Source organism: Pristis pectinata, chromosome 1 (assembly GCF_009764475.1).
Source record: "Pristis pectinata isolate sPriPec2 chromosome 1, sPriPec2.1.pri, whole genome shotgun sequence".
NCBI lineage: Eukaryota > Metazoa > Chordata > Chondrichthyes > Rhinopristiformes > Pristidae > Pristis > Pristis pectinata.
In genome coordinates this window covers 95,219,763-95,245,250 of record NC_067405.1, presented here as the reverse complement: position 1 = coordinate 95,245,250, position 25,488 = coordinate 95,219,763, and the positions used below count along the sequence as shown (strand labels likewise).

The following is a 25,488-nucleotide window of genomic DNA, read 5'->3' as shown; positions in this document are numbered from 1 at the left end:
GTTTATGAAAGGATTACATGGGTTTGACAACATTTCAAAGATTCCAACCTGCTAGCAATAACCTAATGTTGTTTTATCAAATTTGTCAGGCCTGGCGCACAGATGAGGCAAGAATTCCACGTGGCAAAAGAAAACGTTGATTTCCCCCACTCCCAACCTTCCACAGTCTTGACATAAACCCTTCTGCAGTCCTTTCTTCATTGACAAGTGCATGAGGGTAGGCTGCTGCAGAAATCAGGTTCTGATGCACTCTCATTGGTTTGATGTTGCTGCGACTTTGAGGCAGGTTGTATTCTCGTTGGCTGGAGCTCATAGTGCCTCTGCCCAGCTGAAGAGTTCTGCAGATTTCTGCTCTCTTAAAGCTGCAGAACTGCCCCCCCCCCACCTCCTCCCCTCCCAGTGCATGATCATTACATTCAGAGTCAGCACTTAAACAAACCCACTTGAAGATAATTTTATACGCCTGCTGAGCATCTGCTAAATTTTTCATTTTGACCTCACCCCAGAGTCAAATCAAACAATATCAAATGAAAATCAAAAAACTCTAGCTGCCGAAAATCTGAAATAAAAACAGAAAATGTTGGAAAAACTCAGCAGGTCAGACAGCATCTGTGGAAGGAGAAACAAGTGTTAATGTTTCGGGGAAAAAATGTTGAAGGATTTCTTTCTACAGATGCTGCCTGACCTGCAGAGTGTTTCATGCATTTCCTGTTGATATGCTGTGATCTTCAGTGAGGGTCTCCCATTGCTTCTTGCTGGGGTGTGGCTAGAGTTCACATTAATGCTGGAATTATACTTTTGCTGCAACACTGTTTGGTGAAGTTGCATTCTAAATGCATCTATTTCCATCCAATTGTGTATGATATAGTGAGGGCAATCTTATTGTGTCTTTCCAACACATAATTGCTCTGAAGCTCAAGTGCACACTAAACCCAAAGATTAATAATAGTGTCTGTTCTATTCTGACTGTAAATCTGTTTGTTTATCTGACAAACTCGCCGAATACTTCATCACACACTTGGTTTCGCTCTGTGGTGGAGGTAATGGCCAAGTCTTGCTAAATTCTTTAGCCTGTTAAAACACTGCAGATACTCGCAGAAACCTGAAGCACAGAGGGCGGCTATTTAAATTAATCTTAAGCCATCTACCATCCTTGTAGAATAGTCAATATGATTGGCTTCCATCGCTTTTTAATTTAAGGAGCATTCCAGATTTTAGCAATATATGTGGGGGTGGAGGGAGGAAAGTAGGAAGGGTTGAAGAGAAATGTTTTTCATTTTCTCTATCTTTTACAAACCCTTTTAAATTTATGATCCCTATTGGGTCACTTCTTAGCCTCAGGGCACCTTGGTGCATCTGTGTAAATCTTTAGAGGTGGTAGGGCGTATTGTGAGCATGCAGGATCCTACACTTGGAGTATAAAAACAATGAGGTTATGTCGAACCTTTAAAACACTAGTTAAGCCACAACTGAAGTATTGTGTCCAATTCTAGTCACCAGAGTTTTGGAAGGATGTGAAGGCCTCAGGGAAGTGCAGAAAAGATTTACTAGAGTAGTTCCAGGGAGTCAGAGTCATACAACACAGAAACAGGCCTTTGGCCCATTGCTGACCATCAAGTACCCATTTACGCTAATCCCATTTTATTCTCCAGACATTCCCATGAACTTCCAGCAGATTCTACCACTAAACTATGTACCAGGGACAATTTATAGTGGTCAATTAACTTGGATGTTCTTGGGCTGGGAGCACCCAGGAGAAATCCATGTAGTCACAGAGAATGTGCAAACTCCACAGACGCAGCACAGAAGTTCAGGATTGAACTTGGGCCACTGGAGCTGTGAGGCAGCAGCTGTACCAGCTGCACCACTGTGCTGTCCTAATGGATTTCAGCTAAAAGGTTAAAATGGAGAGGCTTGGAACAAGGAAGGTTGAGAGGAGATTTAATAGGGGGGTGCAAGTTCATGACAGGATATAAAATGCATAAAAATAGAGAAGCTGTTCCCCTTCACAGAGAGTTCAAGGACCAAGGAACAGAAAGTTAAAGTGAAGAGTAGGAGATATAGAGTGATATGAGGAAAAATATTATACAGCAAATGGTTGCAAGCTGCAATTTTGTAAGACACAATGAGGTTGCCCTCACTATATCCTCCACAACTGGATGGAAATGGATGCGTTTATACTGCAACTTCACCAAACAGTTTTGCAGCAAAAGTCCAGCATTAATGTGAACTCTAGCCACACCCCTGTACTCCAACTACCTGTTGGAGTGATAGAAGCAGTCAGTCATGGATTTTAAAGAGGAATTGAATAGGCACTTGAAGAGAATACTTTCCATATTTCCATACAACATAGAAGGACGCCATTTGGCAGTGAACATAGCAATTAATTTGCAAGGCAACACAAAAATGGGAGTTGAATATGTTGCTCTAAGGGAGCCAGTGTGAAGTTGATGTAGCAAATGGGCACCTCCTGTGTTGTAATGATTCTCTGTTCCGAGTGGAATATCCTGAACTTTTCCAGCCTCTTCCTGGCAGTGTCAGAATATTCAATCCTGACTTCCTTTAAACTCCAACCTATTATTCCTGAATATTTGGAGTTTAAACAGAGAAGTGAAATTCAAGGTTCTTTAGACGAACTGACTCTGAAGCTAAGTGTTGTGAAACTCCCTCCCCCAGAGAATCAGCCTTTGGATTTGGGTTGCATTTGCATTCCAGGGTAAAGTTTGAGTTTCTGCCTGTGCTAACGTTGAAAACAATAATGGACGGCCCACACATTGCGAGCAAGGACTTGGAAAAGCTACCTTTGTACCTGCAGGGTTGGTGTGAAGCCAAGTTTCTGCACAACAACTCTGTGTGAGTGCACTCTGTTCATAGATTCTGGCCCGGATGAAGAATCTGAAGGTGGTGATTGACAGCTATTCAGAATTGGTCCTGAAGCAGCTAAAAGGGTGGTGGTATCGAACAGAGCTGACTGGCATCAATCTTGTTAACAAATGGAGTTCTATCCAATGTCTGCATAAGCCTCTGCAATCCAGGACAAATAATTAATTGTTATGGAAGCATTTTGGGATCGACAAGGTTGCAGATATTACTTTATCTAACTTTTTAAATCTGCTATCTTCTCCTATTCCAGTACAGGAATCAAAGGATTTACATTCATAAAGTGTATATTTATACGGAATTGGGTATCTGAAGGTGGCTGTAATGCAGCCAGAAGGCTGATTTTTTTTTTAAACTTTTGTTTGCAATTCATGTCATCATAATCTAAAAGGCTTTGCTTGTCAGGTTCCAGCTCTGTGCTTCCTACGTATGCTGGTATTTCAAAACACAGATGATTGCTTGCATTGTAGAGTTTTTTTTTGGCATTGTCTTTTAAGGAAAAATTTAAAAATTATATGATCCTTCAAGAGCTGAGCTGCATGATTTCCAAATATTGATGTAAAAAAAGGTGATACTTCAGAATATATCAAAGAAATGTGATGAATTTGGAAGTGTACCCAATGCAAGAGATTTAAATTTAGCATCTGTGATACTTTTCTCTGTCAGGAGATCTGGTCACATGCTCCTTGGGTGCAACCTGGTTGTTGGCAGAGTAGCTGGGTCCACAGGAAACAGCCTAATTGATACAACTATACACGGCACTGTAAGAAGCTGTGGTGCATGTTGGTCACTTTGGTCCTGCCCCCGCTTTTGCTGTCAAGATTTAAAAGGAGCTTCCATCTCTTCTAGAGCAAGAGGAAACACTAGGTCTCTGCTGTGGTTCTGACCTTCCCGATTGAGGAGGGTGATCAGTCGCTGGTGTGCGTCCATACTCTGCTCCTGACTCTCCACCTTCGGACCCTGCAGAGAGGCGTGTACACGTGCCCCCATTTGGCAGGTGCTGGGGACTACCGCCAGGATGATATGAGCTCCACAATTCTCTGAGGGAGTTGCCTTTCTTCTATTGGGACCTTTTCAAGAGTCTGGGACACAGTCACCTCCAGTCGGACTGACCCCCACCTGCAGAAGAGGGTGCTCTGGCTATCAGGGCAGCTGGACATTGGGACAGACAGTGGTGCAGGAGAGAGCCGCACGCCACCAAAGGTTGTGCCTGAAGCCTTCAGGGATCCTGTCAAAGTGTATGGTTTGGGATCTCTGTCCCAACCAAGTCAGCTCCTCTCAGCTGTACTTATTCATCGGACACAGGCACTTTGGATGCTGTTCTTATTCTGCTTGAGCTGTCTCTCAGGAATGCAATCCACTCCACACGCACACAAAGGGATCTCTGATCACGGTCTCCACTTCCTTGCCTTTGTCTGCCATCCAGACGTATCATTGTGGTCTATTCTGCATTTGACATCCAGGGATTCCTTCCTCTTTACATTGGGAACCTGGGGTTTTGTACAGAACAGTCCCATGCAATGTTTTTAAGCTTGTTCATGGTCTCCCAGGCTGTCTATCATTTCTGCAACCTGAACGAGTGTGTGTTCCACATATATATGGAGTACACAAGGCTGTAGTCCCTGTTTGACAAACTGAAGGAGGCGCTCCTCGCATTCCAGTTGCACTTCAGTCCCGCACCCCTGATCTTTGGACACTCAGTGTGAAGTTGTTGATGGACCACCTCATCAATTTGGTTCAGCGCCTGGACAAAATAATGCAAGCATTGGGCCATCAGGGGTTCAGCCCAAGCTGACTGACTGCCCCTCTTCCAAGGTTCCTTCCGTGCTACGATGTTCCTGGTAAAGAAGTGTGCAATATCTGCTGGCTTGCTGGATGGTTTCCGAAACCATGGGGCACCACAGTGGCTGGAGTGCATCCCAGACAAAAATAACATTTCAATTTAAGTCTACTTGATGTTCGAAAGAAATTATTTTAAAACAAACAAGAAACACATCACTTCGGGGTGAATGTCAAAAATAAAAGGAAGGAGAAAGCTTTTAGCCTGGGCTGGAGTTAATTGTGCTCGCTGGTCACTGATTGACATTTCTAAAGCCTTTCTTGGATTGCTTTAGCCTGTTATGTCCAAGCCAGAGATAAGAGTTTCTCATTAATCCCAAGCCAAGCTGAGCGTCTGAAGTTTCCTCCCCCATTTCTGTAGGAAATATGTGCTTGGGTCCAAGTTTCCATTTGCTTTTGAGAATTTGACATCAGAGGTTTTTACAAATCTAATAAGCCATATCTATTTGTCCTGGGTTTGTACAGATGCTATTGAAAATGATAAAGTCGACCTGACCTGGGGGATTATTTTCTTGGTGAATAATTTCATGAAGTGTATGGGAGTTAGCAAGCTGTGTAAATGCTGTGTAATAAAGCACTGAAGTTTAACTTGCCTACTCTTCTCCGGTATCTTAATGTGTGAGTTAGTGGAAGATACTGAGACAGAGTTTGTAACTGAGAGATCCCCCTCTTTTCTGCTGCTCGACTGAATGACTTCTCAACCTCAGTGATTTCAATCTTTATTGGTTTGGTTTATTATTGTCACTTGTACTGAGGTAGAGTGAAAAACTTGTCTTGCATACCAATCGTACAGGCCAATTCATTACACAGTGCAGTTACACTGGGTTCGTACAGAGTGCATTGATGTAGTACAAGTAAAAACAATAACAGTACAGTGTAAAGTGTCACAGCTACAGAGAAAGTGTAGTACAATAAGGTGCAAGGTCACAACAAGGTAGACAATGAGGTCATGGTCCATCTTATCGTATAAGGGAACTGTTCAATAGTCTTATCACAGTGGGGTGGAAGCTTTCCTTAAGTCTGGCGGTACGTGCCCTCAAGCTCTTGTATCTTCTACCCGATGGAAGAGGAGAGAAGAGAGGATGACCCGGGTGGGTGGGGTCTTTGATTATGCTGGCTGCTTCACCAAGACAACGAGAGGTAAAGACAGAGTCCAAGGAGGGGAGGCTGGTGTCCGTGAAACACTGGGCTGTGTCCCCAACTCTCTGCTGTTTCTTGCGGTCCTGGGCAGAGCAGTTGCCGTACCAAGCCATGATGCATCCAAATAGGATGCTTTCTGTGATGCATCGATAAATGTTTGTGAGAGTCAAAGGGGACAGACCAAATTTCTTTAGCCTCCTGAGGAAGTAGAGGCGCTAGTGAGCTCAAGTCTTCACTGTCCCCGTGCCCTAATCTTCCCTGCCTGCATGAATCCCCAGCCCATATTTGCGATCATCCTTCAGTGTTTCATCTTTACTCTCGCAGTCTCAAGAACATGAGAAAATAAGAATAGGAGTAGGCCACTTCAAGCCAATCCCACCATATAATATGATCATGGCTGATCTGCCCCAAGCCTTAACTCCTCTTCTGTGCCAGTTCTCCAATTCCTGAGTTCCCCAATCTTTCAAAAATGTATCTACTTCCTCTTTAAGTACTCCCAATGATCTAGCCCTCACAGCCCTCTGGGGAAGAGGATTCCAGTGATTTACCCCCCTCTGCAGGAAGAAATTCCTATGCTCCTTAGTTTTGAATGACCACCCTCTAATCTTTTAACTATGTCCCCTCAGCTGAGACTCTCACACTAGTGACAATATTTCAACACCTAGCACTGTCTGCTTAGGATCTTGCATGCTTCAGGAAGATCACCCCTTGTACCTTTTAAACTCCAAAGAATACACACCCAACTTCTGTAGCCATTTATTATAGGACAACCCTTTCATCCCAGGAATTAGCCTGATGAATCTCTTTTGGTCTGTCTTCAATGCTGAAATATTCTTGAGAAGATCAAAGTTGTTCACTGTACTCCCAAGTGAAGACGAGCAGAGGCAATCCTGTTTCTGACATTGCCCTTGCATCCAACTTCTCTGCCAAAACTCTGGAATGGTTCTTTAGAGCTGCAGGTTGGCCTTAAGCACTAATCATCCCTTTGAACTCTCCTCTTTTGCTGCTTCACCTTCATCTCCAGAAGCAATGATGTTTTCTATGATACCAAAATGGGTGTTGAATGCTGAGCTGCCATTGCTGCAAAGCTCCTCTCCCTCATTTTGCAAGCCTGCCTTGAACCCACACCTTCCTCATTAATTTTCTCATTTCCCTTCCACAGCTTTGTCCTGTTTGAGATTTACCTTCTGCTCCTTTCCCTTGCTCTGCTCTGAAACCTAGTTTTATTTTGAGGGCAAATGCCTTGGTGGCCCCGTTGTCTCTGTGCACCAGCCCGGTCTTGTGTCTCACAATTTAGCTGCATTGCTGTCAAATACTGTGAAGTTAGCTGCTTTTCCACTGGCAGATATACCTTGTGCTGTAATTTACACTGATTCAGCAAATGACATATTATGTTAAGGTGTCTAATTCAAGTTTAATGGGAGAATTGAGAACCTGATTTGGACCAGTTTGCCACAAGTTGAAGGTATTTCTGTTCTGAAATCTAATCTCCCTAGAGTTGCTTCTTTACACTTCTGTTATGTTGCAGTTTAGTGTTTAAATTGTCTTTTTTTATTCCTATGGTAACAAACCACTTTGGTATTTTTGCATCTGAACATAAGCAAATTTCCTATTAGGACGTTCATTGGCTGATGACAAAATATGAAAATGCAGCTCCTATCGAGTAAACCCTTCACAGTTTTGTACAACATAGAAGGAGACAGTTTAGCCCATTGAACCGTGCCTGCTCTTTTGAAGTGCAACCCAGCTGATTTCACACTCCACCTCTTTCCCCCTCTTTTGCTTTTCTCCAAGTATTCCCCCAATTCATTTTTGCAAGCTGTTTTTCAGATTTGTTTTCACCATTCCTAATCCCACTTTTCCATTTAAATTGGATCTGTTTTTCTTATCCCTACAGGTTCTTTTCTCATGGCTTTAATCTGGATATTCATATTATCAACGCTCCAGCCACTGTTTCCCTTTGGTCTCAACACTTCATGATTTGAACCACCTTGTTTAAATCTCCTGTCCTTCTTTGGTCCAGGGAATAACTTGAACTGCTTCAATTTATCCCTTATTGTAGTCCCTGTAAGTCTTCCCACACAACTGCTCTGGGCCTTTTCCAAAGACTTCAGGTCCTTCCCCAAGCATGGCACTCAGACTCGGAACTCTAGCCAGAGCTGTCTTATGCAGGGTCTACTCTGCCCCCAATTAGAATGCCTGGGATCCCTTCTACAGCATCTGCTGCTTTGTTTACCTCCCCTTACAACTTCAAGTATTTGTGCACAAACCTTGTGTTACGAAAGACATAGTCACAGTGAAAATAAACTTATTTTGTTTTGAACACCAGTTTCATTTCCTCGAAAGAGTTCTATCAAAGTCTGTGGGTCCTGCTATGATTTCACCCATCAGGAGGTGAGCACCATCCTTGCGTCTCTGCTTTCCCCAGCCACTTAAACTGTGGCTTCTCCTTGCTGCCCTGCTTGCCCCTGTGGTTTGACAGAACAGAACATTGAACAGTAGAGCACAGGAACAGGCCCTTTAGCCCACCATGTCTGTGCCGAGCATGATGCTATCTAACTAATCCCATTTACCTGTTCATGGTCTGTATCCCTTTATTCCCTGCCTGCACATGGTCTGTATCCCTCCTAATGCCTGCCTGCTCATGTATTTAGTATCTGCTTCCTCATTCATGTATTTAGTATCTGCTTCCTCATTTTCTCCTCCCTCTTTGTTTTTTATCATTTCCTCTCCCAACCACCCATCTGCAACTTACACCTTTCTCAGCAGTACACTTTCTGTTTTCAGAGCTTGTGGTTATCTTTTGAACCAGCTGCCTAAAAGGTGTGTGAAACGGCCCCGATGATTTTCAGGTACCAAGCAAACCACATTTTTCTGGCTTCTTGCCTTGACTAGCTCAACTGTGCTTTTGAAACGGGCAGTTCTTAATCACTTGTAGAGTGTGGCCATTCAGAAGAACACAAAACATAGAGCAGGAGTCGACCACTCGACCCCTCAAGCCTGCTCTGCCATTCAGTACAATCGTGGCTGACCTGCCCCAGGCCTGGACTCTGCTGTGCTAGCTCCTCATAGCCCTCAACTTTTTGGATTTTTCAGACACGTTTTCCCTAACTTTCAGCCCCACAAGCCGTCTCTGCCAATCATTTAGATAATGGCTGATATGTATTTCTTTTCACCTTTTTGTTCCATATTTCTTGCTGCTATTACCTGACAAAACTCTCATGACTCCAGTCTTGTAGATGTAAGTTGACCCAACATCCACAGCCTTTAGGGGAAGCCAGTGACCAAATTCCATTGGCCTACATGTAGCAAAGATGTCTCCTGATTTTGGCTTGGCTCTGATTTCAACATCATGCCCCTTGCTGTGGATAGGAAAGGGTCTTCTTTTTCTATCAACCCTATGAATTCTTTCATCTTTTTTAAACACTTCAGTTAGTAGCTTGATTTGCCACCACCAGCTCAATGCCTGTGACTTTGTGTCCTGTTGATCTGGCATGTTGTTTTACCACCATTAACCTGAAGCCAAAATCCGAGCAAACAGTTGGGAAACATAGTCGGTTGATCGTAATAATTGGATTCAATGCTCTGGTGTTTGGATGGGATTCTCAATGCTGCCCACAATCCAGTCTATTTTCTACAAGATTCTAACAGGACTGGACAGATTAGATGCTGGAAGGATGTTCCCGATGGCTGGGGAGTTTAGCACCGAGGATCACAGTCTAAGGATAAGGGATAAGCCATTTAAGACTGAGATGAAGAGAAATTTCCTCTCCCTGAGAGTGGTAAACCTGTGGATTCTTAACCACAGAAGGCAGTTGAAGATAAATCATTAAATACACTCAAGGAGAAGCTGGATATTTTTCTGAGGGCCAGATGGATCAAGGGAAATGAAGAGAAAGCTCCACCAGGGTTTCTGAATTTGGATGATCAGCCATGGTCATGTTGGAGCAAACTCCAATGGCCTACTATTTTGCTGTGTTTCTATGCAGATGAAGTTGGGTTGAGGGAGGAAGGGGTTAAGGACAATGAGCCTGCCACTCAGTGTAATTTATCAGTCCTTATTTTGGTGCTATGTCATTTGTCATATAAATATGAAGAGGAAGTTGAGGGTTTGCACCGTTTGAAACAGATAAGAGAAAGTGCTGTGCACTCAGGACTTGTCGCAGCTGAGGCCCACAGATAATACTGCCGCTTTTGTTTGGATAGATAAACCCTATAGCTGTCTCTCTAGAAGATCAATTTATAGTGACCATGCAATTTTATTACAGGGTCTGACTTTATATTACCAGATGAATATGTGTTTGTTTATTTATTAGGGAAATGAATAATGCTGAGAAAATATGAGACCAATATCTCTAAGTGGTTCAGAAGTGGCTGACAGGTTTCTCTTGAAACTTCATCCCAGCGCTTTTTTTCTGTGCCCAAAGGCAGAGAGATTGTTGGAAGGGTGCAGCGTTCAGAAGCAGTGAAATAGAATATTTAAATGAACAATAGGGCAGGCTTTTCCCCTCAAGGAAAGGCAGGCTGCTCATTAGCAAAGAATCACCAGCAGCCTGCAAACTTCCACTGGGGTGGCCCCTGTTTTGAAATGTAATCGAGGCCAAGGGAGTTTTCTTTTCACAGAAAAAGGGGAAGAATCATGCAACGTGATCTGAATTAGGCTTCTCCTTACAAGGAAATGTCCAGCCATTCCCTGGAATGAAAAGTAGAATGGACTTATCCAGTTCATGCAATTCGGTGGTTACTGTCGTAGGGGATGCCAAACCTTTTTGTATGATGCAAACCTCTCAACTATTTTGCCAGTTTGAAGAGGATCCCGTGTAATAAACTTGGAATGTACTCATTTAGTCAACAGAAACCAATGTCGTTGATCCTTAACTTGAGACAATGGGGGTGAACCGATCCAAATGCAAGGGATGTCAAGCAATACAGATGGTGGACCATAAACAAAATGCTTCTTTGGCCACCCTCCACCATCCATCCTTCAGTCCTTCCTCCTCACTTGAAAATTGCATTTCTGGAACACTGAGTCAGCTTTTATATGCATGCTGACGACACCCTACTCCACCCTTCTCGCATCATCCTGGCTCTTTAAGCAAACACTCCCTTCCATCTGGCCGGCCCGCAGCAAGTCCTAGATCTGCAAGAACTTGATTCCGTTTGGAAGTGATGTGAATATAGCCACATTAAGTTGATGCGAGAGAGCTGAAACCTCTGCCTCCAGGGATGCCTCCCTGATGGGTTACGTGGACGATCCAGGTGCAGCACAACTTTCATACTTCGAGTGATGCAGGGTTTAGCTTCCGGCAGTACAATGCAGCTGTCACCAAAACCACACATTTCCATCTGTGCAATAGGTGGCTCTTCCCTTGTCTTATCCTAACTGCCATTGAAATAATATAGCGCATCCTCGACTGAACTCAATTACTTGAATACTCTAGTTGCTGCCCTATGAGCTTTGCCCACAACAAAGCACAACACAATTCATTCAGAACTGCATGGCTGCTGAATTGCTCTGAGCAGTTAAGTGCATTCTGCAATAACTTGCAATTGCCCAGTGTGGGAAAACATTCCAAGGCACTTTGTAAAAACACAGCTGGACAAAAAATGGCCCATTCTCAGAATTCTAAACTTGATATTTAAGTTGCATTTTGTTCTCCCACAGAAAACCTAAACTATCCAATATTTCACATTAAGAAATGTATAGTAATGATGAAGTGGCAGTTCAGTTATTAAAATGAAAATCATCGGATAATTTCACTTCTGAGACTCTGAACACAGTGTGGATGTAAAAGCAAGTTATTGGTTCTAGATTTAAGTTTCTTCCCCACAGCCTTGACTACTACGGCTTTTTAGAAGATGTTCTGAAACATAAACAATAATTATTAATTCCCAAACAGCAAATAGTGACTCATTTTCAAAGAAACTAGGTAAATGTTTTTTTTTAAATTAGTGACAATTTACTGTGATAGAGAGTACAGTTCTTGCCCTATCCCGTTCTTCAACAACACTCTTAACTCATCCAAATAACTCATCCAAACTCATCAAAGCCTGCCCTCCATGTCCACTGCACTCTGTCTGCTGTGAGAAAACCATGCTGTGATTTTTCGACGACTTATGTACTCAAACAACTCCGGTCCTATTAACTGGAAGTAATTGAAAAATCGAACCCACAGATGTAAAATTCAGCAGATGTCAGGAGTGGGATTCGAACCCACGCCCCCAGTTGGAGACCAGAACGTTCCGTTTCTTCATAAGAGCTTTATCAGACAAAATAATGACAGGTTTTAGGAGCACCTTAAAGGGTAAAGGAAGAGAGGAAATTCTAGAGCTTAGCAGCTGGAGGCAGGAGTACCAGAGGTGGAGCAGTTGAATCGAGGAATGATCAAGAGGCCGCAATTGGAGGAGTGCAGATATCTTGGAGATTTGTTGGGTGGGAGGAGATGACCTAACAGATTAAGGAAGGGGAAAGGCCAAAGAGAGTTGACAGTTCTTCAATATGAAATAAATTGCTCGCTCAGTCTTCTCACTCCACCCGCATTACACACTCACTCTCCTTGTGTTCGTATAGTGTTTTCTGTACAATGCTTTGCTAATTCCGAGATGCCATTTGTGTTTTCAGACCTTCACAGCCTGGTGTAACTCCCATCTCCGCAAGGCAGGCACACAGATCGAGAGCATTGAGGAGGATTTTCGGGATGGCCTTAAGCTCATGCTTCTCCTGGAAGTTATATCAGGTAGGCTTGTTTATTTTTCATGCTTGATGATTGTCTGTGTTCATACCTATGCTACAGGAATATCACTTGAACCATACAGCTGAGCTATTCCAGACCCTGACTTAACCATATGCTGGCAATGAAGGACCAGCTGCTCAGTAAGCACATCCTTGCATCACTTAGTGAAACTATGTCTGGCTTTATATAGCGTTATACTCAAGGAATTGCATGCTTTTGTCAAATTAAGTGGAATGATCTTTGCCCAAAGCTTGACAAAGCCCTGGAGCACAAATATTGTTTTATCAATTAGTTCAATCTTTTAACTTGAGTGGTCTGTATTATAACACCCACTTACACATGTGTGAATCCAGGGCACCAGCATGCGAACATTGCAACAGCTCTCGGTTATCCTCAGTGCAGTTCAGATAGCCTTGTTCAGTTGCTAGTCTCCTTCATACAGTTAATGCAATGTTGGGTAAAGTGGAAGCAGATGCTGTGGGCTTCAGGCTTTTTCAGTGCTTTTTATTTATAAGTATGATGAACTTCCTTGAAGATGACCTTCAGATGGGTAACGTCAGGGGAAAATGTATCACTCTGGGATCTGAATGCGAGTGAAATATCAGCTGACATCATGTTGGACAGTGGTTTAGAGGGGGCAGTTGAAAAATAGCATTTGTGAATCATCAGACAATTTAATATTATTTCATTCCTAGTTTGGCTCGATAGACATTTAAGTTTGGAGACTGCAAATGGTTTGAGTCTCTGCCTCAAGCTTATGAATTTCCAGATATTTGAGGCTGTTGGATACAAAGTGGCATTGTCCCTTTATTGGTTTGAGGTGTGGGCTGGTGGGGAGGAAGGATTAAGACAGAGTTGGTTGGAGAATGCAACTGTAACCTGACATACAGGCATGTGGAATTTACCACTCTGCCATCCATGACCAGGGAATGCTGATCACCGAAGCTTCGCAGGTGTGTTCACTGGATTGGTTGCCCTTGGTGAAGAAGAAGGGTAACGAGTGGGAGAGTTCAAACGTTTCAGTGAGCCGAGGGGAATATTTTAACATGGATATTTGTATGTCATTAACAGGTGAACGGTTGCCCAAACCAGAAAGAGGAAAGATGCGTGTACATAAAATATCAAATGTCAACAAGGCACTGGATTTTATTGCCAGCAAGGGAGTGAAACTTGTTTCCATTGGAGCTGAAGGTAGGAATGTGAAACGAACACTTTTGGCAGATTTCTGGTGTCACCTTGAATGTTTCTATACATATAGAAGTATGGACAGGCCATTGCTACAGGTGCTCAAATATGACCCTAATCGTTCCAGACTGTAAAGTGCTTGGTACTAAATCTTAAGAGAAAATGTTTTCCATTGTCCCAACACTGTTGTGCCTCCTCAACTTAGGGGTAGATTCAGCCAGGAAAAGTGGTAGCTGTGGTATTTGCAGTTGTGCATTTCAGTGCCTGAGTTGTACCAGCTCACTTTAGTCACATTAGCCAAAGCCGACCCGACTCCCGTGGTAACTTAGACCACTGAGAACACACAGCATGGTAAGCAGCAGAGCCTGCTTTTGTTTACAAATGTATTTAATAATTCCAGTGTTTGTAGGAACATGTGGCTCACCCCGTCGCTGATGCTTCTCTCTCCATTTATGACATACCTCACTTGTATCTAATTTTAACTCGACTGATGTGAATCACAATGACCATTTTCTCTCTACTATCTCACAATATCACAATAATCTGCTTGACCTTTCCTACCCCATTGCCATGCCCTCTGCTCTTCCGATACCTTAAACATAGTTATTGTGATGGTGTTATCTTCTGCATTGCCACTGATGTATGTGGAAGCCTTTTACGTGCTGTTAGGATTTTAATGATAGCTCCAGCTCTGCGGATGGATCAGATATGCTCATTTGGTGCTATTTCCTGCTGATTTAGAAAATACAAACCCATAGGTGGTAGTAAACTGGGGGACTGTGCATGATTATCACACAGCACTGAGTGCTTCTGACTGGCACGGCTGCTTTTTCTCTTGTACTCTGTTCTCATCCCAATCATGCCAGAAACTGTTGGAACCAGCTGTTGAAGTAACCCAAGTGTTGTCAACTCCCAGCATGTAGATCCCTGCAGTGGTGGGATGACTGAGTGCAGATCTGCTCATCCATGTTCCAGCAACAGCGGAGTACCATTTAACGTCTGTGACTCTCAATTTGTCATCAGTGCTGGGAATTGCTGGGGCTGTCCTGTAATCACGCTGGACTATGTAAAAACAGTAACCTAAGTGGTGTGTGTGTGTGGGGGGGGGGGGGGGGGGGAGGAGGTGTGGAGGAAGCATTTGTTTAAAGAGAGAGAAATTATGTATTCATGCGTGACTTTAGGATCTCCCAAAGATGTTACTGTAATGTTGGGAAAATGGGGCAACTTTGGTCAGGGATAAATATTGGTTGGGAAATGGGATAAGTTCTCTGTGCTTCATGGGTTCATGGGACCTCAATTTAATGTTCTGTCCAAAAGCAGCTAGTTCTAATAGTGCAGTAATGTACTCAATTGTCACACTAGTTTTGGGCTGCTGTCAGTGATAAGGTCACTTATATTTTTTTAAAAAGGCCCTGTGGGTCTGTTTTGCCATTCAGTAAGACTGTGGTTTTCAGTATCTTAACTCCATCTCACCATTCTTTGCTCTGGAGCCCTTAATACCCTGTCAAACAAAAGCCTTCTGAATTAGCAGTGCTACCACTAAGCTAAGGATAGTGTCTATTCTCAAATCTGCAGAGGTTTTGGAATGAAAGGATGATGTTCAATTTGTACAGCATCTCTTGACCTCAGGACATAGAAATGCATTTTTTTACAACCAATTACTTTTTAAACAGAAAAATTTTAAAAATGCAAAATCTGAATAGAGCATTTATTATGCAAGTAATGTGACTGTTGGTTTGTTCAAGCAAGGCCCCTGTGAGTAGCAAGGAGATAAGTGACTTGCTTCTGTCATGTCCATTGAAGCTTAATTAAAGCACTAAGAGAGATTCCATCTTGAACTTGTTTGAATAAGAAATAGAAGCAGGAGTAGGCCTTTTGTTCCCTCTAGCATGCTCTGCCATTCAACATGATTGCGTCTGACCTTCAGCCATTTTCTTGTCCTATTCCCATATCCAATGATCCCTCGAACATTGTGATATCTCTTAACATCCATCAAAAAAGGTAGAAGGACCCTTGGTTTGAAAGAGTATCACTCTGATGGTGTTGTACTCCCACAGTTATGTATAAAGTGTTTGCCTAGACAATGACCATGAGACCCATGGTGTGGTATCAACCCATGACCGACCAATAAAGGTGAGGTACTAATGCACAGAGAAAACATTGACCATATTCACCTCCTGTAAGCAAATTCAAATGGTAAAACCGAAACTTGGTCTTTGCACACACATCTGGGTATTCTGTGCTGGTTTTCAATTTGTTCTGGTGGAAGCCATATGTGATGAGATCATGACAAAAGTAGGCAAGAGTGTCAACCATCCATCCCTCCAGACCAAGCATCAGCAACTTGCATTTATACTTTTAACTATCCTAAAGGTAGTGAAATCTCTGTCTTTCATGGGGATCATAGAGTCATGGAGAGAGACAGCATGGAAACAGGCTCTTTGGCCCATAGAGTCATCACACCAGCCATCATCTGCCCATTTATACTAATCCTACAGTAATCCATTTTTTTACTCTCCCCTTGTTCTCATCAACTTGCCTCGGGTTCTACCACTCAGCTACACACAGTGGCCAATTAACCTTCACGTCTTTGGGATGTAGGAGGAAACCAGAGCACCCAGAGGAAACTTGCATGGTCTTAGTGAGAATGTGCAAATTCCACACAGGTAACACTGGAGGTCAGGATTGAACCTGGGTCACTGAAGTCGTGAGGCAGTGGCTCAACTAGGATCATTTGACACGAAGCTCCAAAAAAAAACACACGTGTAAATTACCCAATAAGCATCAGGCATTTCTGCGTGAGTATGAATGAGAAATTTTGTGGTACTGTTAAGCAATTGTTTGAATTAGGGTGAGCTGTGAATACAAGCATTGCATTTGTGTGGTGAGACTTATTTGGAAAGTTTCACATGAAGTTTTAAAGAAACTTTTGAATTTGTTTTCCCCATTACAGGTCGTTTTAATTTTTTTCTTGTGTAGTTCTGTTATCCCAGCATCTAAACAAGCACTAATGTAGGTTGATCCCTCGTGTTATTCTATTCTTTACACTGTTTCCTCTTTTGTTCCAGAACAACAGCATGCCTGTTGCCAAATTGAGGCCATTGAGGGATAAGTTTAATTAGTACTTCTGATTGCAGTTTGCCATCTTTAACTGCCTCTTTCCCCTGTCTCTATCTCTGCCAAACTCCTGTCTCCCTGCCTCATTGGTGTTACTTTACATTTTCTGCTTTGCTATAGGCATTGACTTTCCCTAACTTAACAAATGCTGGGTGCTTCACAATACTGATGATGTGTTGGAAGTTGGAGATTGTGTAAAAAAAAATATAGTCTCTTTCTATTCACTTTTTCTATCCCTTGCTCTTTTTTTGCCTACACTTTCATGATAATATCTCTTACATGTTCATTCTTTATCTTTTTTCCCTCCTCCACGCAATGCCAGTGGAATATTCCTGAAGTGTAGTCACTGTTTTAAAAAAAACAAATTATTCTGTTCAGTTGAAGCAGGGAAAGAGCAGCCATCAGTTCCCTGACCAGGTAATCATTTTTGGTGGTGAATGTCATGGGAGCCCCTTTGCTCTTTGTTCAGCTGTGCTCGAGGATCATTCACGTTTACCCAAGACAGGCTGTTGGTTTAACATCATCTGTGAAAGATGGCACCTCTGACAATACAGTGATTTCTCGGTGTTGGGGTGTTGGTTTAAATTGTGAATCAGATGCACAAGCATGCTACCACTGAAGCAAGAGTGACATCTTGAAGACAGGAGACTGCAGATGCTGAAGTCTGGGGCAAAAAAACAAACTGCCGGAGGAACTCGGCAGGTCCAACGGCATCTGTGGAGGCAAAGGGATGGTCTATGTTTCAGATCGTGACGCAGCATCAGGACTGCAGGGTCTCAACCTTAAACATTGACCTCCACAGATGCTGTTTGACCCTCCAGAGTTCCTCCAGCAGTTTGTTTTTTTACACACTTTGGTGGTATCTCCAAGGAGTTTAGACATTTTACTAACTTCACTAACTGGTGGAGTGAAGACAGTTGAAATATTGCTGGGGGTCAACACGTGTCACAATATGATTACATTTAAATAGACGATGTGTGCTTGTTCAAAGAACTGAAGGGGTGGGGTGGGGTCGGATGGTGGATGAGTGTGTCCTTTTGGGGAGCAGGGCAGGTTTGTATTCCTTTGGGGAGTAGTGGTTCCCCATTGGGAGGAGATTGTGATACATACACATGGGCTTGGTGTGATGTTGTCAGGCAGATACCAGATAAGTTCCTGATCCTCGGGTAAGGTGATGACCCTTTATGCATCTTCCCTGGAAGGATAATTGCACCCTAATGGCAGGAGACATGCTGACCTGCTAAATATTAAATGGAAGGTATAAGAGCAGAAGGTCATGAAAGAGGCTGGGGGTTGGTTGAAGGGCTGAAAATTATACTATATGGTATAACAATACACATAAAATGCCGGAGGGACTCAGCAGGTCAGGCACCATCTATGGAGGGAAATAAACGGTCGATGTTTTGGGTCGAGATCCTTCATCAGGGTTATTCTACATGGTCTTGTTTTATGCTACCTACAATGAAGATTCCTCCTTCGGCTCTTTGCCTCTTCCATCTGTCACCTCCCAGCTTCTCACATCATTCCCTTTCAACCTTATTACCTTCCCCCTCTCACCTAAGACCTGCCAGCTCATGCTCCTTCCCCCTCCCCTACCCTTTTACTCTGGCTTCTGCCCTCTCCAGTCCTGATGAAGGGTCTCGGCCCGAAATGTCGACTGTTCATTTCCCTCCATTGGTGCTGCCTGACCTGCTGAGTTCCTCCAGCAGTTTGAGTTCGTTGCTCCAAGTTCCAGATTTCCAGCATCTGCAATCTCTCTTGTGTCTCTACATTGAAAGGTGTTTGGAACTTGTATTGTTGAGAGCTAGTATTTGTAAAGAAGGCTCTGAGACAGTGGGGCATTGTAACAGAGTGTGTCTGAATTCCAGGTGCTCTTTGTGTTGATAATGAAGTGGGGTGTTAGAATGTAACCTGACTTTGTTTGTGTTGTCAGTGTAACAGTATTCATTACACTGACTTACAATACACTGCATGAGGAATTTGCTTGTGTGTAATACTAAAACCCAAACCAACGTAGTACTTGGATAAACTCAGACCTGGAGGCAATTGCAGAAAGGCAGGAAAAATGCTTAAATGAAAAAAAACTGCAGATGCTGGAAATCTGAAATAAAAAACAGAAAATGCTGGAAACACTCAGCAGGTCAGGTAGCATCTGTGGAAAGAGAAACAGTTAATGTTTCACGTCTGGGACACTTTAAGTAAAGGAACCTGTTGACTCTGGCTGGTATCTTATTGTATCCATTTTATCAGAATCCTACTCATTCTCACTCCTCTCTGTAAAACACCCATTGAAATGTGAATGCATCCCCAGAAAAATATAACAGGATGCCTTGGAGTAATTATTCCCAAACTGTACCTCTCTCTAGCATGTTTCAACATTTGGTGCTGTGGTGTACTGAACAAAAGCACAGTCTTCCCACAAATTTCAAAGAGGAAATCATCAGGGTGGTTGATATGAGAGAGTTCTTTCCTTCCCTTCCTTCCTTTTTAACAGCTGGATCATTAATGATTTGAAACCTTTGCTATGCGGGTCCAATTTGTTTTCAGCGTGCCAGTGTCTGAGTATGGTTGCGTGTTACAGTAGCTGTTGACCTTTTTTTTCCCCTTTTTCAGATAGTTGTGTGCTCAGATGAAAGGGAATCTAATCATTGCAGGTTGTTCAGTTGCATCAGTTCAATCTGATGCTCTCCAGATGTGCTCTGTTTTTCCCAGCATCTGGATGGTGCTCATTTCATTCCTACATATTTTAGTTGATTTTTTTTTGGTGCATGAGGACTGTGAAAATGTGTATTTTTTTTTGCCTGGAGCAAAGTGTGAATTTGTTCATTGTAATTTTGCAACTTTTTGGATCTTGTTCCTGGGCTGCGGATAGTTGTTATCTATTATCCTGCAATGGGATGCAGATTGAAATAAAGCATTGCCTTGAGGTAAGGATCCGCACGTTGCAGCCAAACCCTCCCAACTCATGCCTTTCCAAAGCCACTGCTCCATTTTAAATTGTTGTTTCCCCGGTCACTGGCTACCTACAGATAACTTGATCCAACTGGTCTGTTCTTCAGGTACAAACTTGCACATTTCTTTTTCAGGAAGGCAGTCAAGCAACAATTCTGTACTACCATCCATTTCCTATCCCCATCTGTGTCCAGAGTGCTCATCTCTGCCCAGACACTGTTTAGGAGTACCGTAGCTGGTCAATGTGCACACAAAATTCTTCCCGATCTTTATCTTTTCCCGATCCCACCGTTCTAGTGCCCGTGTGCAACTTGTTATTCCAAAGAAAGGGTGGACTCTGCTTTGGTGCATTTTCATACACCCTTTGTTATCAGAGCGGTTTTATGTTCGTCCTTACCTTGGGGCACACACCAGAGTGCTTGTGGCTCAACAGAATGAATGCTTGATGGTTGGCATGGACTCTGGGCCAAAGGGCCTATTTCTGTGGTGTATGACTCTGAGTCGAAAGCTTTAGGAGGTTGACAAGCAGGGGGAGAGGGAAAACCAAGGTGGGTAACATGTTGTTGTACATAGTTTAAAAGACACAGCAAATCTGCAACATGTGCTACTATAGAAATTTTTTTTACAAACTTTTTTCCACCTTGCCTCATTGTAGTTCTGATGTCAGTGATCCCTAATCTTAATTTTGAGGAGGGGAGCTCCCTAATTGTGTTGACTGACATCCAGGGGAAGCCCCTGTCTTAGCACGTGAAAGATGCACTATATTCTGCATTCTGTTTTCTTTCTACTATTTCAGTGTACTTGCATGTGGCATGATCTGCCCAGGTGGCACGCAAACACAGTTTTTCACTCTATCTTGGTGCACGTGACAACAAACCAATACCAATAAATGTCTGCAAATAGGTTGATTGCACGCAGCCATGGATATAGCTCTGGTGGTAATCACAAGTCTCAGAAGTTGCACCATGAAAAGAGATTGTGAGGAGCCTAAGGAATCCCCGGCGCATGACCAAAGTGGAGAAGGTGCATTTGAGATGGTACTAAGAACCTCATGAGCTGGGAACACAAGGGGACCCAATGTAAATGCATCACTCAAGACACAAGAGACTGCAGATGCTGGAATCTGGGGCAACTCACAAAGTGCTGAAGGAACTCAGTGAGTCAGGCAGCATCAGTGGAGGGAAATGGACAGTTGATGTTTTGGGTTGAGACCTTTCATCTGGACAGAAAAATAGAGGGGAGACTGTATAAAAAGGTGGAGGGAAGGGTGTGGTGCAAGAGCTGGCAGGTAGTAGGTTGATCCAGGTGGAGAGGGGTGATAGGCAGTCGAGGAAGGGGGGGGGGGGTGAGTGGGAATCGTGTCAGAAGCTGGGAGGTGATAGGCGGAAGTGGCAAGGGCTGATGGAAATCTGACAGGAGAGGAAGGTGCAGCATGGAATAGAGGGAGGGAGGGGAAAGAAAGAGGGTGATGCAGGCCAGTTGGATCAGAGGAGAGAGAAGAAAAAAGGTTAAAAGGGGAAGAAGGGGAGTGGTTACTGGAAGTTTGAGAATTTGATGTTCATGCCGTCAGGTTGGAGACTGCCCAGGTGGAATGCGACATGCTGTTCCTCCAATTTGCGTTTAGCCTCGACCTGGCAGTGGAGGAGGCAAAGGGGCGGACGTGTCGGTGTGGGAATGGGAAGTGGAATTAAGATGGTTGGCCACCGGGAGGTCCTGGCTGGCACGGAGCGAAGGTGCTTGGCGAAGCGGTCACCCAATCTGCGTCCGGTCTCACCAATGTGGAGGAGGCTGCAACAGGAGCACCAGATGCAATAAATGACACTGAGGGATTTGCATGTGAAAGACTGCCTCATCTGCAAGGGCAGTTTAAGGCCCTAGGTGGTGGTGAGGGAAGAGGGGTAGGGGCAGGTGTAACACCTTTTGTGGTTACAGGGTGAGTGCCTTGGGAGGGAGGGGGATAGGTGGGTAGGGAGGGATGAGTGGACGAGGGAGTCGTGGAGAGAGTGATCCCTGTGGAAAGAGGGGAAGGGAAGATGTGCCTGGTGGTAGGATCCCATTGTAGGTGGTGGAAGTTGCGAAGAATGATATGTTGGTTTCGTTAGCTGGTGGGGTGGTAGGTGAGGACTAGGGAACTCTATCCTTGTTATGCTGTGGGGGTAGGGGGGCTGTGTGGTGAGGGCAGAAGTGCAGGAAATAGAGAAGATGTGGCTGAGGGCTCCATAAATGGTGGGGGGGTGGGATCCCAGTCTCTGAAAAAGGAGGACATCTCAGAACTAAGAAAAGGGAATGGCCTCCTTGCAAGTGACAGGGTAGGAGGAGGTGTAGTCAAGGTAGCTGTGGGAGTCAGTGGGTCTGTAGTAGATGTCGGTGGATAAGTGCATCAATTCAAACCTATCTACCCACCCACCTGTCTCACCAGGCACTTCCTGTCCCTCTGTGTCAGAGTCTGGGGACACCATATTGACCTCTTCAGTCATCTCAGAACCCATGGAACTGGAGTGTGGAAGCAAGTCATCCTCAATCTCAAGGGATTTCCCAAGAAAGGAATGAGGGTTGCAGAGATAACCAAAACAAATCAGATCTAGGGACCCCTAGTTGAAGCTAATATGGTGTAAGCATCTTCTCTTTGATTTGTCCAAGTTGCTCCTAATTTTGTTACATAAAACATTAAAAATGTTTTTTGTACATGTCTAATCACAGATACATAAGATTCACAAAGTCTGGTTTTCTTTTTCAAAATCTATCTTGATCATAAAATGTAGGGTTAAATAATAAGGGACATTGCATTGTTTTCACAGTGCCAAGCATATCAGTACATTTACTGGCAATATTTACATAATGTCAACGCTGCATCAATTTTTCATTCCCAACCATTACATCGGTGATAGGTTTGACAGGTTAGTACACATGGCCCAGCCCTCAGTGTACAGTTGGTGGGAGAGCGAGGCTCCACTGAGCTTCAGTGTATCCCTCAACATGTGGTCCTGCACCTTAGGATATGCTAGTCTGCAGTGTTCAATCACGAGCACTCCTTGCCTTGGAAGACCAGCAGGTGAACCAAAGTTTTTCACTGAGTAGTTGATCTTCCAGCAGCAGTTGGATGTTTGTCCAAGTGTGTGTCCCTTAGAGAACAGAGTCAAGTGTTATGCAACTGCTTGGGTGAACCTTGCTAAAGACCACTCAATCCAGTTCCAGACCTTCTTGGCAAACACACTCCAGAAGGAGATGGGTGATGATATCATCGTTGCCACAGCCACCACGCACAGAGTGTGGGAGGATCGAGATTCTGGCTGTGCATGAAGGAAGTGATGTGCAGAGCCCTTCCCATTACCAGCCAAGTAAGGTCTCAGTGCTTGCTTGATAAGGCATTTTGCCAAGTGCCCTTGACAGTCTGCTTGGGGCACCACCCAATGGGCTCCATTGTTTCTTTTTTCCTCGGGCATTGAGGATGTTCCCTGAAAACCAATATCTGATTGACTTTTGGTCCAAGATGTTCTCATGCACAAAGTTTTCTATGAGGGACAAGTTGTATGGCGTGGTCCAACTGAATGGAATATTCCATGGCAATTTGACCAAACCCATCCTTTGCAACATTGCGAACAGAGAAAACCTCAGCATATGGTGACTTTTGTTATCTTTGTACAGGCTGATGCAGCCACACGTAAAGGTGACCATCAGGATAAGGGTACACTTGGGTACATTTCTCCCCCCCCCCCCCCCCCCGCCGCCTCCCCTTTTGCTGGAGACCAGTACATGGAACATAGAACAGTACAGCATTGGAACAGGCCCTGCAGCCCACAATGTCTGTGCCAACTTTGATACCAAATTAAGCTAAACTTCTCTGCTGCACATGATCCTTATCCCTCCAATTCCTGCATGTTCATGTGCCTGTCTAAATGCCTCGAGCACCACTGCTGTGTCTGCTTCCACCATCACCCCTGTCAGCATGTCCCAGGCATACACTACTCTTGTGTTTAAAAAATAAACTTGGCCCACACATCTCCTTTTAAATTTTCCTATCTAACTTAAAACCATGTCTAGTATTGCCTCCACATCCTTCCAAAATTTTATACAGCTACAACATGACTTCCTGACTCTTGTACTCAATGGCCCGACCGATGAAGGCAAGCACATCCATATGCCTTCTCTACCACCCTCTCGACTTTACCACACTACACAGCACATCCCCATGGACAAGATCCTTTTTTGATCTCCACGTGAATTGAAAGGCCACTCAACGTGACTACTGCAGGACAGGGGTGGGGTATGGGCTACGCCTGCACTGTGTTCAGCAACACCAGGAACACCTTACACTGATGACCAGGTTCACTTTCACTTTGGCTATGCACTACAGCAGGCTCTTGCCACGTGCTTTGGCTCCTCTGAGCCATGCTCCCAGTACCTTCAGGCAATCAGACCTGACGGTGAAGGAAACAAAGGATCGGTTGAACCATTCACCAAAGGACATGGTCCCACTTTAATACCGAGTGAATCTGGCTTCCAAGGCCAATTCAAACCATGGACTGAGGCTGGGTCTGAGCAGAAACCAGCGATGTGATCCATGTACAGGGAAGGCCTGACCCGAGTACCTCTGCTCCCTGGGATCATCACCCCGTCTGTGTCCTTTGTGATAGATTTGGCAAAAAGCTTAATGCAACGCACAAGCAAGACCCAGGAGAGAGGGCGGTCTTGGCTGAAAAATTCTGTGAAAGGTAGAAATTATATTTATTTCAAAAATAAACTTTATAATAAAATATATATACAAAAAGAAAAACATAAGTAGAAAACTCTTTAAATTCTTAGTGTCATTTGGTCAATACATTCAGTAGTGTGTCAACACTTCCTTAACCACAGCACCATTGCCACTCGCTGCCTCAGTAAAGCAGCCAGCATAATCAAAGACCCCAGCCATTCTTCTCTCCCATCGAGCAGAAGATACAAAAGCCTGAAAGCGCACACTACCATGCTCAAGGACAGCTTCTATCCTGCTGTTATAAGACTATTGAACAGTTCCCTAGTACGATAGGATGAACTGTTGACCTTGCAATCTACCTTGTTATGACCTTGCACCTTATTGTCTCCCTGCACTGCACTTTCTCTGTAACTGTAACACTTTATTCTGCATTCTGTTATCATTTTACCTTGTACTACATCAATGCACTGTGTAATGAATTAAACTGTACGAATGGTATGCAAGACAAGTTTTTCACTGTACCTCGGTATATGTGACAATAATAAACCAATTTACTCGTGGCCCCTGGGGTGATACACCCTTTTATTATTTGTGGGGCTTCCCCACCTGACTTAGCCCCTCCACGTCCTGTAGCAGAAGGATCCTAGACTGTGGTCCTTCTGTGGAAGGCAGAAATGCTTAACGCATACTATTTGTCTGCTGTTGCTCTTGAAGGAGATATTCAGCTATCCAACTTTTAAGTGTTAGGGTCATGAACTCATTTCACCCAGAGAGTAACATCATTGTGAACAAACTGAAAATACCATTCACCTGTCTAAATATGAGGGAGAAAGTATGAGAAGGATCTGTAAATGGGGTGAGGTGAGGGAAGCTCCCATGGAACAGGAGCATCGGGATAACCTGTTGAATCACACTGCTGTATCAGCCACAGCTGGTAGTTGAGTGTTA

General features: G+C 43.8%; 1 protein-coding gene across 5 annotated transcripts in view; it reads left to right on the top strand.

Annotated features, from left to right (window-relative positions):
* actn1 (actinin, alpha 1) overlaps positions 1-25,488 on the top strand; it is a 189,547-nt gene that overhangs the window by 68,668 nt on the left and 95,391 nt on the right. For all 5 annotated transcript variants that reach the window (XM_052035573.1, XM_052035393.1, XM_052035481.1 and 2 more), the window contains exons 2-3: positions 12,482-12,596; positions 13,665-13,784. In XM_052035573.1, coding sequence (XP_051891533.1) covers positions 12,482-12,596; positions 13,665-13,784 — 235 coding nt within the window. The remainder of the gene's footprint in view (positions 1-12,481; positions 12,597-13,664; positions 13,785-25,488) is intronic.